This window comes from Varroa destructor, unplaced genomic scaffold (assembly GCF_002443255.2).
Source record: "Varroa destructor unplaced genomic scaffold, Vdes_3.0 BEIS01000007.1, whole genome shotgun sequence".
Lineage (NCBI taxonomy): Eukaryota > Metazoa > Arthropoda > Arachnida > Mesostigmata > Varroidae > Varroa > Varroa destructor.
Genome location: NW_019211460.1, coordinates 24,089,413 through 24,101,884, shown reverse-complemented (window position 1 = coordinate 24,101,884; position 12,472 = coordinate 24,089,413). Strand labels below are relative to the sequence as shown.

At 42.3% G+C, this 12,472-nt stretch overlaps 1 protein-coding gene across 3 annotated transcripts in view; it reads right to left on the bottom strand.

Annotated features, from left to right (window-relative positions):
• The window catches only part of LOC111254372 (uncharacterized), a 144,257-nt gene that overhangs the window by 26,902 nt on the left and 104,883 nt on the right, over positions 1-12,472 (bottom strand). For all 3 annotated transcript variants that reach the window (XM_086974935.1, XM_086974934.1, XM_086974936.1), the window contains one exon: positions 1,297-1,557. In XM_086974935.1, the coding sequence (XP_086831061.1) occupies positions 1,297-1,557 (261 nt within the window). The remainder of the gene's footprint in view (positions 1-1,296; positions 1,558-12,472) is intronic.

Sequence of the window (12,472 nt, the reverse complement as noted above, 5' to 3'; positions counted from 1 at the left end):
TCTAATTCTAAGGAGCGATATAAGAAGCAAATTTGTTGTAGCATGTAATAGTGAAACTATCCCTTAACATCTTATTTTCATGGATAACTTAAATCATCTCAAAAGCGGCCACTTTTCGTGCCCTTATGCAGTTCCTTGGTTTAATTGAACTTCTTCCTACAGGCCTCGGATTTGCGTTTCGTCATTTTTAGCCTTACCGAGCATATAACGGATATTGTGACCCACCAGCCTCTTGTGTTTATGCGGCCGGACTCACCTAGCCGAATACCCGAGTAGCATAGTAGACCCTTAGAAAGTATTTCTCCCCAAAAATCGCTTAACCGGTCGCGCTCATCAATCAGCTTCTAGTTACTGTTGAATTAAATCGCCTTTCTCTTGAAATGGGTATAGATCCGTTGGCAATGCTTGGCTGTCCTTTCAAAAAAAAACAGCGTATTATTCGAAAATGCCCGCGCAAATGTATGTACTATCAGTCAGACCGATCTCAAAAATCCTTGACGACTGTTAATTAGGTTTATGCATACACCGTTTTGGTTATCCCCTATCTTGAAACGCCACATTTTTAAATTCTTATGTGAACTCTAGTATATAAGCTTTTTGGGGTTTTAGGTTTGCTATTTTCAACCGCATTAAAGTTGAATTGATTACCTTGGCAACTGCCAGGAAATCATTAGATATTCAGAGAACAAAAAAAATAAATCTTCTTACGGAAACATCACACTCAGTTAAAGGGACGTCAACCCGATTCTCTAACTATGTAAGGAAAAAACCCAACAAAGAAACGCTTTTAAAAAAAAATTTCATTTTTTACCGATCTATTTGCTTATTTCATCAGGTAGTATTAAGGATCGACGTCCCATGTGATCTGCTTGAAAATAGAAAGGAATAGAAAATTAAGACAAGTATTTCTGAAAAGTAAAAAAAACTCTAAATTATGCTTTTTCGGATGCTAGCTTTAACACAGCCCTCGCTGTATAGCGAAGGGATGATGATCATATCTGGACTAGGACGTCTTGAGGCTTAGTATTTAGGGTACATTGAATGCATGCTTCCCATCGTCTGCCCATATTTCTGTCAAAATACGGGCTCAGAGTGCTCTCAAAGAAAAAGGCGCATTGCATACATTTTTCTCGCCGCCTTTTTTTATATTCGATTCACTATTACTTCATCAGCCTTGGTGGCCTGCCATTCTTTCAATCCCTCAGCGATCTTCAATAGCGAAAGCCGCTATTCGGCTCGCTTTCGTCTCTGTAGGTTGATCATTAATGTCAATCTATGCCACTGTGATCCACCTACCTGTCCATCTATGTATCTGTCTGTGCTTGGCTCCATTTCGATGCCAGCGACGATGGACCCTCTCGTCCAGCCCTCTCCCACTCCTCGGCGCTCCGCTGATCCAACGCGCGGGATAGCCGCTAGCCTCATGTTTCAGCTCGTGCTGTTTTGTCCATGCAGTAATCTTCAGAACTAGCGAAGACGAAAGGCCAGCGTAGTTGAAAGCCAACGAAACCGGTAGCAGCGACCATACTACCAGTTGGCCAAACTGCGACATGGACACTGTGTAAATCGTTGCGGCAGTGTTAGTTCGATCTTGTTTGTTACTTCATCCAGCAAAAAACTGCAATAACTGTATTAAAACGTGTGCGATTTTTGCTCGAAAGTTTCGTGTCATTCACTAATTGGCAACTTCTGCAAGAGTGCGCACGCGCCGTGTTCCTACCCGTGATCTTCTTTTTCTTCAGCGAATGAAAACAAAGAAGAACAAATAACGAACGTGTGTTGGTGTATACGTGTGTGTGTGCGTGTGTGTGTGTGTGTATGTGTGTGTGTGTGTGAGCGTGTGTGTGCGTGCGTGCGTGTGCGTGCGTACGTGCGTGCCTGCCTGCCTGCCTGCCTGCCTGCCTGCGTGTGTGTCTGTGCGTCGTTACTGACGTGAGATGATGGTCGTCGACTCGTGCAAGCTGAAAGATTCCGTTAAGTGACAGTAGCTATTATTGGCTTTATGGTGCTGTCCGACGATGTAAGCGAAGTAAGACATCACGGTCGACGAGTTCTACGAATTCATTTCGACCCGGCTCCAATTCGGATTATACAGAAATAGCAGAAGATTAAGGTCTGAGCTGCACCTGGCACTGGTGGATATAAACAATTGGTGAAATATCTCTGAGGCTCTTGAAAAGCCTCTGGTGAATCTAAGCGCCTAGCTCCGTATCAGTTGATCGTTTATTGATTCATTGCGGGTGAAATAACACATGTGTTAACATAACTCGTATAAAAGTTCTCACTCGGCGGGAGGAAACCTTGTTTAACTTGGACGATCACGACAAGGTAGGCGAATGAGGTATTTATAAAAAAGAAATAAGTAGCTAAACTAGGCGTGTTCAATAAATCCAGATTTGAGCAATTCGTTTAAATATTCTCTATAGCAATGCATAGAAAAGAGTAAAGCCTTAGATTGACTAATTAGCCGCAAAATCTGGAGCTTGGTCCTCAGTCTAGACTCGGTGGTCCTTCTTCAGCGGTTACGTTATGAATATAAGCGCAGCGCGCTGCAAACAGCAAATATCATTACACTCTTGATTACTGAACTCTTCGAAGAGTTATATCTGATAGTTTGACGGGTTGTAAGCTCGAGGACTTGACTTGCCAAGGTTTCCGATACCGCACGACTTCAGCTACAGCAAAGAAATTAGCCTGTGTTTTATTTCGAATGAACTTTACAATTATATACTTTATATTCGGTTCTTCCAGGGTCTGTCTTGCAGCGCGTTGTTTTTTTATTTTTTCCTTAGATCTTAATGCAGTCCAAATACAAAGTAGTAATAAAGTTATCAATACGAGCATTACCACTGTGTGTATCTAGTGCATAGTTAGTTTGGTTAAGAGTCACATTTTGCACTAATCACCCAGTTTATTTAAAAGAACGCAGGATTAGCTGCTGGCCATACCGCGACCATTAATGGCGTTGTTAGCGATGATCAATAGCTAATATACATATGCCTCTTGTACTGCAACAGCAACTACAGTCAGTAAATCGTACGTAAAGTGTGCTCTTATTAGGTGCTAACTACAGGAAAATCTTTTAGAACCACCTAAACACCGTAGTGCAATTATTGATCCTCAAGTTTCGTTCCTCTGTCCACGCTCTGCTGATCACTTGTTGCAGTAAAATACTTCTATTCGAACCTTATTACAGATATGAATGCCGTTAGCCCTGTTTCGGAACAAGATGACCATCAATGCATGCGAACATAAGTAATATTCATGGAAGCACGAAGTGTAAATTTCCGGTGAAGTCAGACGGCCCGTCCGTTCGCCGCTTGTCGCGCTGATGTCACTGCGGTGTCATCGTTGACGGCCCCCTAGCGCCAAACTGACGCACTGACTGACTGACTGGCTGGCTGGCTGGCCAACCTTAACGATACGCTCATACCTGCGTATCAGATCGTGCTCATATACAAATGGGCTGATGAAAATGGCCATAACGCTTGAAGTTTTGCAAACACTTCAAACGACCGTACAGGAAGCGAACGCTGCGGAGATAGCATTTATAGCCCATTTGTCGTCGGCATTGGGGTCGATAGCAGCCTCAGTAGCAGTAGCAATAACGCTGTTAGCAAACGATATTACGGTCGAGTAGGGCAGCGGGAGTGTATTAACCCCTCCCCTTTGCTTATTCGTATGTCCTAAATTGTTTGCAATAGATTTCTATATAATCTAAATAGTATAGCAAGCGATATCGTTGTCTGCGTCTGGTAGATGCCGACACCGTGTATTCTGATCCGATTCGTGGTATTTCGAGTGTCTCCAATCAATCCGCGCGTCCTAGCGGAAGCGACGAGGTAGCTAACTGTCGCAACAACGAATCGAATAGACCTTTGCTATATGATATAAGCTTTTCTGTCATTCGTTGAACAGCTGCTAGAATGAAAGTCAAAAGAAAGTAGGATGACTAACAAAGAGTCAGTGGCATTGTCCACTGTGTAAGCACTCGTTCGTTCTTGTCATCACCGCTTTCTTCCGAAATACACCCTTTCGATTCCTGTAGCATTACTCAGTCGGCCTCTGACGTTCGTCAAATGCTTACGTGTGGGTGTACTGACGTAGTGTTATCGAGTGGACGGGGAAAGCTTCAGAAGCTGGTACAAGTAACTGTGCGGCTGAAACGATTTATGCACAATTGCAGCACAAAGCTTTGCGAGACGGCTGTACTTGCGCACGCACGGGTAGACGCAATAGTTAGTCGTATACACGCGGTCGACGACAGGTGATGCAAGGCTGGACGTGTAGCCGTACGTCTTTGAAAATGTATGTGGACGCTGCGCACTCTCTACTTTGATTGGCCAGCGGTCAGCATTGCTTGTTGCATAGAATGCGACTACTCATGCAGTTCGACGAACGGCTATTTTTTGCTCACAACAAAAAATCGTACAAACGACACAAGCCATACACGCTAAGTTAAAACGATTGAACCAAAACTTAATTGAAATACAATTCTCACTGGAAATGTCTCATTGTAAACATGAAATGCTGTTAATATTATGTTGGATTGGAATGGCTAGCTTACCCAAGCCTCAAATGAGCTCATAAAACAGTTGGATTAGCGAAGAACAATGTGAGTTTGCAACTCTTCGAAGTACACACCGTTCTTTACATTTTAATTGCGAAACTCTTTCACAACTTGAACAGGCTTACGGATAATTTATCTGTAAGAATGATGGTTTAAATATTTGTTGAATTTATGCTAATAGCAGAGCTCCATGGCTGATATTGCCGAAGCCTTCCGTGTCATTTGTGCTACCTTTCTTTGTAGTTAATTGGTTTGGCTACGGTCTGGTGGTCGGTGGGCTGAAAACAATGAAAGACAGCCACCCAAAGGTTGCGGATGCCTTTCATTGTTTTCAGTCTTAGAGAAGCATGTGTGTTAACGACCTCACAGAAGATTCTTGGTCTCGGGGGGTTGGTCTGTACTTTGTCCGGGCTTAGCTTCCTTCCTCAACGTCCTTACAGATCTGTTCTGCTTCGGGAGATGAGTGAACCACTGAGATGGGAGGCGCGAATATATTCCCTTTTATGAGGCATACGAACTGGCAAATAACCAAATTTTCCGTTATATATTTGTTATTTAGCGGCTTCATAAGGCACGAATCATTACTTGGAGGTTCGGTGTAACACTCAATACAGCATACCTAACGTGTTTGCTTGGCGCTCTTGATGTATGAGTTTCTTGCGTCTATCATATTGTACTCTGCTCCCCCGTTTTGAAAACCACATGTCAGGAATGGAGTTTGCTAAAGTTTACTGCTTCATGCAGATCTTCTTTAAAACTGCAAAGCATGAAGAATGTATTAAACTAGATCCTATGGTCCTACAGCCACAGGACTGAGAGGGCCTACACATATCTGCTTTAGCAACGATCTCAGGGTGAGATTTTCGTTTCTAAATTTTTCTTCTCCATGTACCTTGTGACCGACATTCTTGCCTGTGTTCAATCTACGGCGAAGCGTTCGTCTGGTCTACGATTTGTTTCCGTTCCTGCAATGTGTTTCACAACTTAGTCTACGTATACCTTAAGCGCAGAATCAACGTGTCCTTCGATCATACGAACCTGGCGAAAGAGGTCAACACGAGATGTATCCATAACTGTTCTAGAAAATAAGTCTACAAGGTTTCTGTTGGAGGGCATATACTGTTTTCGACAGAAAGACATTTCTGTTGCTTGATTCGAACCAAGAGATGACTTTATGGTACGCTTACCTTTAGTGCTAATAATAATTTGACTTAAAATCTGTTACTATGCCGTACCTATTCTTCATGGAATTTTACCGCATTGAGCTGGTGGAGATTTTTAATATACTTGACTATTCCAGTTTTATTTATTTTTTCGAAACTTCATTAACGGATCCTTAGTTCAGATGAAGATCTCAATAATACCGAGTCCAAAGTATTGTGTTGCTTTTATTGCTTTATTGATTCACTAGGACATGCTCTCATGCGGCACCTAGCTAAGTTTAGCTAAGAGCGCTATCGCTTACCAGTGGTTCAGTCAGTAGTGAGGTAGCCGAAGCTACTAAACTGCTCGACGATTTGTTTTATCGATTGACACACGAAAAAAAAAAACAGCGGCTCGGCACATTGGCCAAAATGAAATGAAGAGAAAACGTCTTAGGGCTAGCTTATAGAGGAACTCCAGGACAGTGTCCTGTTTGCAGGTCAGCCAGGTATTATCATGCACCGCAATGCCGGATCACTATAATTGAGTCAGCTGTGGCCATCATAGGAACAGGATGTGCGAAAGCTTACTACCGCAACATACTAATACTAAAAACGAATGGTACCATAAAGGCCAACTATTATATCTACGTAGACTAAGTGACAATAATATTGACGCGAAATTATGGGAACGTTTTGTTGAAAAAGAGTAGAAGCTTACAGCCTCTACTTTCCTGGCTCAGTCTCCACCAGCCTTGCGATGCATTGCTCCACCAAAAGATTATTTTGACACAGAAGCTTAAGTTCTTGGCACAGCATAATACGACAATGGTCAAATATTCATGACAATATTTAACTGCTTCGAGCACGTGTAGTCCGCGCAAAAACCTCAACTATCTATATCACATCAATGGTGGTTGGCAATTTATACGAAGGCAAGGCAACATTTCGGTTAGCTGCCCTCGCTACTAATCCCGTAGCACTCTATCCGACCCGCAGGAGCTGCGTGGCCTGCTGCTATACAATGAGTGTATCGTATGCACACGATCGACAGCGGCTCCATAGCCAGGTGTGCAATCCGTTTCGGTTTATAGAGTGATCGTGTAATGGCGTTCTATTAGACAATGAAGACCACGAAGCCGGTAATGCAAGTCAAGGAAATGTCGCCGGCTTTCCTCGAATCAATTTTAGCCTTCCATATTTAAATGCGCGTAAGTCGATAAAGCTAAAATGTATTTATACATATACGTACTATCTACGCTACATATACGTACTATGTATAAAGCGGTTTCAAATATGGAACTCAACGCGCCTCGATGTCAGCAGGTTACCATCATTTTCGGAAGCCTAACAGCAAACAAACTGCGTTAGCGAGCAGGATGTCATGTATTTTTCTCGAATAATAAAAATCGTCGATATATCGCTTTCCTCTCCTTCTCGAGCATTTCGCTTGTCGCCATCTGTCTATTGATTGTGCGAATGATTCTGCTTGGGGTAATTTCATCGTTGTTTCCGACAATTTAGATTTTGACAGCATTGATCAGCCCCCGCCTTCCCCCTGGATTGAAGCCCCACTATATTCGGTACATTTACTCAAAACTCTGCCGTCGTCTATTTCTCTCTGACTCTCACCAGATTATTGTAATATTCAATGGCGCTTGCTGCGGTAGGCGTTTTCTTTTTGCTCGTTCATTATTTTTTTGCAAAATAGCTCTAACCGATGACCCAAATTTTGTAGGCTGCCACCAGGTACACCACCGACCAGTTCGCTCTGTATTACAAATAGCGACAATCAGAATCAGCATATTCCACACACAGCGTAGATGTTGGGCGCATCCTAAAAGCTATCTGATGTTAGGAAGTTTGACGAAGAAGCAGAGACGTTTGTGGTTGTAAGAAAAGATGGACGCTTAAGACGAAGTGCTCGATCTTTTCCGTAACGTCCTTTCGGCCCGAAACGAAAAACGAAGCGACCAAGCAAAAGTATGAAGAGAAGCTAATCAAGCTATACTTTATTTGATCGCAAAATCAAGTGCTAATCAAGTGTAGCTGAAGTATTGGTTATGTGTTTGACGAACCTATTTCTCGCGCAGATACATGCAAACGCAAACCAGTGTGCTTGCCTATAGCTGAGCTACTGTACATGTGCACGTCCATGTACAAATCTTATTTGAAGAAAGCTATGCCCGGCTTACGGGAGAGGACATCGTCAATCTTAGCTAAAATTACTACTTTTCTCTTTTTGAAATTTGTTATATATGTGTACAAAAGCAGATTCGCTCCTGGTGCCGGCATGTAACAAAAAATGTAAAAAATATCCAGAGACGTGTCTTTTCCGCCCAACAGTACAATGTGCATGCATGCAGGTACTGTATATGCTGACGTCTAACAAGTGAGAAATTTTTAAAAGTTACCGCGCCAAAAAATCCACATTGCACTCCATAGAAGCGTGTCCAGTAAGTAACTAAATCAATAACGAATGGCCCTTCATCATCTTTCTATTTTTTGCTTAGCTCATCATTAAAGGTTTATTAATGATATTGACAGCTGTCGTCACCAAATTCCTGTTCGTTTTTTTCCTACAATGGATTTTCCATCGATGTCAAACAAAGCGGCCTGGAAACTAATAATTGTTTGTAGCAAACATTTTTGGCAGGCGAGTATAGAAAATATATAGCATTACAATGATCATATGAAATTAATTTGGCCTATTCTTGTCATCGGGACATTTTTGATTGACTCTCCTGTCTTTTTCTCTTTTTTTTTTTCTTATTGATATATGTTCGGTCTTTCAAGCTGCAGCTGGTGGGCGCCCGGCGACTTTATAATTTGATCGACACCAGCGCAGGCGCGACCCCTCATACAGTGAGTGATCGATTGTATTGTTGGCACAGTAACGAGATGTTAGTGCCGAAAATTTCCCTTTAGCAGAATTGGCCCGGATACCCCATTCAGGCTTTAATGCTTTGTCGATCGTTGCACATGCATTAATCCTGCGGATCCTGAAATCTACTGGCGATCTTTTTTTCGTTGTCGTCTAGTTGAACTTTGTGTTTTCCTGTGATTCAAATTATCTCTACGACCATGTTGCGCCTAAACTATTGATTTTTTTTGTGTCTGTTGTCGTTGTCGATCGGTATCTCCGATCTTTCGCTGAATTATAGGCCAGCCCGCGTAGTTTCCGAGCAAATTTCGAAGTGAATACATCGATATCCATAATAAACAGGTTGGTATGTTCAGATGCCCAGTGATACCGCTTTAATCTCTTACTCTTTCGTTACGCTTATCTAAGTGATATTTTCGATTTTCGTGACGAGCCTGCATTTCCGGTTCGTAGCAACAAATCACAACATAATGGAGCAGTACGGAAGAAGAAATAGCGTCATTTCGTTATAATGAAGCCAGATTTACCATACATATATGGTCGTGTCAGTTACCTTTTCTATCTCTCTGTCCGTTTTTCAACGAGTTATTCTTTGACCTGCGACCGGTAGATTGTTGTTTGGCACATTGACAACGATCGGCTGTATACTCTCTAGCAAGTTCGCCTTTCGCCAGCAACAAGACTAGGACAGTGCGACCTGTTGGTCATTGGATCTTAACTAAAACCGCGTAAAAAAGCGCTGTGAATGTTAAGGATTAGTAGAAAAAGCAAGCACACATATTGAACCTTAGATGAGTGCCAACTGAATAAGCAATTGTACTTCATACAAGTCGATTTAATAGTATAGATACTAACACGGTGAGCAATAGTGTCAAATATATCGTGGGTAACGGTTGCAATGATATTGATCGTATATAACTGCAGTGCAAGCCTAAATGCCAAGCTTGCTTGATCTGAAGAAATCTCATTGGGTTTCAGCAAAGTATTGGATCAGGACGTTATCGTTATAAGCTTAACGCTTTACTGCGACAGTCCAATACAACTGTTAGGGCATACGCATAGAAGCATTCGATGAGGCTTCAGCTTTGTTCGGTATTGTTTTATAATACAGTTAATGCTCATAAAATGAAGATGATGGTTCGTACTACTAGATAATAATCAGCTGCTCAGCACTTTACCAGTGAGAAATAGCTAAGTGGTATCCGAATAAACGTATTCAGAGTTCAGAGTTGTTGCGATAGTTATTTTTCTGAACAAATATAAGCATTTGCAAATAAGGTCCTCGCAAGCCCGATTCCGTCTGACAGCAGAAGTTACAACTGAAATCGTTCAAACAACTTAATGAAAGTCAGTCAAGAGGTGCGTCTTAGTTTCAGATGGTTATCATATTAACTCAGAATACATATAGAACAAAATGCGTACAAGCCAAATTTCAGCAAATGTACAATGGATAAATATCTATACGATCGCGCACATCAATCCGCTAATAAGTTGGTACATTTTACACGATGTACAAAATATAATCTTACCCCTTCACACTCCGGCATACTTGCTTTATTTCACACGTACACATATACACAAACATGGATACATACGGATCAAGTTCACTCAACATTGTTTTTTACTACTGAACATTGTGCCCAGCGGTGTTTCTGCCAGCTCCGTTTTTTGCCGCTGTTCTCGAAACCTCGACGGGTTCGTCTTCCAAGCAAAAGCCAACGGGGGAAGCCCTCGCTGGTGTTTCTAGAGGTTGTTGTTGCTGTTATTGCTAGAACTCCTACTGCCAGTAGGGGGTCAACGACATCACCGTGTTTTTGTCGTTGCATTCATGTACGTCATCGTCGACTTCGTCTTGAACGGCTGATTCCTTTGCCGGATGACGACGAAATAGTAATGAAGAGAAAAGAGCGACGTTTACGACATGAGACCAAGCGCCAACTAAATAAGCAGCGTTTTTGATGCGACAAATCTTCCTCTCGTCCCCTACGCACGATAATATTCAGATTGGCTAATGTCGACGTTGTCGACTTGGTTGCTACCCCAACCATTATACGGTATCCTATGTCAGGTACATATGTCTTTACATACGGCGGCCTCGCCAAAACGTTCGCACTCTCATTGAGAACCGACCTCTATTGCTCGCTTGCTTATTCAGCAAACCCGCATTCATATCAGAAGCAGAACTTCAAATAGCTGAAAACAGCCAGTCTGCAGACAACTATCGTTCTTCAACGAATTGCGGTTGCTGTACGCTATTTAGCCAGAGATACCTGCAGTAGGTATAACTTCACCAGCAGCAGCGGCAGAGCACGCCAGGTCTCGTCCTCGGTCGATTATCTTGAGTGAAAGGAGCGTGCGAGCTTAACACAAAAGTGGACTTATCGACATGCGGCGTTTTGCAACATCATCGGGTGTAACGGGAATATCGACAGCAGCAGCAGCAGACGTCGCCAGAGACAAATGAACCCCTTGAAAGCAATCAGGTTAAATTTTAACTGTAGCCCAATTGTTAGCGTAGCTAGGCAAGATTGTGCCTCGTGTAGAAACCATAGAAATAGTATTAGGCAATGATGACGATAAAATAGCATTAAAAATACATCAGTAACAACGCCAGAGAGCGGGATAAAGTCTCACATAACCCGCTCATAAATGCCGTATAGGAGCGGAGCTGGCCACCAGTGTGGAACGGTAATCAAAAACCCGAGTCTGCCTTCTTAGCTGTATATCTATCTTCCAATGGTTGTCTCATAACATCGTACCGTGAGCAGCGCCCAGATTGTCAGATAACTGTCATAAGGCGGGTGTGCGATTGCGCTAATAAATCAATTTAGAATAGGTCGGTCGGCTGGTGGCTCAGGCGTAATCGTTTCCCTTAAAAGCTACTTTTGACGTTCCTTAGTGCGCTTCGGACACTGATGTCGAACCCTGTGTACCTCGATGAAAGCGTTCGAAATCGGTCGCTGCACAATCGTATCGCCTGGCCACATAACGCATGCCTTTTAAAGAGCCACGTACCGCCGCCATGTAATATTAGTACGGAAAAATGGTGATGTATTACCTATTTATTTAATTTAACATAGTAATAGGACCAGCTTACTCCATGCCAAAGTAATGAAATTTCGTACAGAATAAAATTATATAACTGCTAGAATCATTCATATGTATCAGCTAATTTGAAGGATGCACGCAATAAACGCAATTGAAATGCTGAAGAGACATAAAGATAGACGCACCCGTATTCAGCTAGTTGCCATCATATAGGTTTAGTGAGACGTTAAAAGATACCTTGGGCAGCTAGAGGCTTAAAAAGTTTCGTCCCTTTTGGAGATTCTCATCGTTCATTCATATCTTCGTTACCAGGCTGCCGAAAATGTACCCGCTGAAGGAATTTCTATGAGATAACTTAGTTTACTCCGATTGACCTCTAAGGGCGACATAGTGTAGATGTACTGTTAGCGTAGCTTTCGATGAACAAGCGTGTAAGACCTTTTAAAAGTGTTCTCCGTGAAGGTCAATGAAACAAAAATAAGCTCGAGGCGCGTGGGCGGTTGTGGCAGGCGGATGTTGATTAAAATGGTGGCCGGTACTCACTACAATGCTCGTTAGGGCATCCTCAACGTAAGATTTTGTTATTCTAATAAAAAATCTTACGTTGTGGGGATAGTCCATATAATATGGAAGCAATATAATATTGTTTTTCTGATACTATAAATATAGTATGAATCTGAAGGAAAATAGTCCATTTCAAAACCCAAGCGTATAGAAGAAGAAACTTCCGAGTGAAGAATGTTTCCGTCCAAGGACGAAGTCGTGACAACTTTGTGAATTTGTGGGCGTTTCTCTGCGAGAACGAACAATCGTTGGTATCGATCTAGT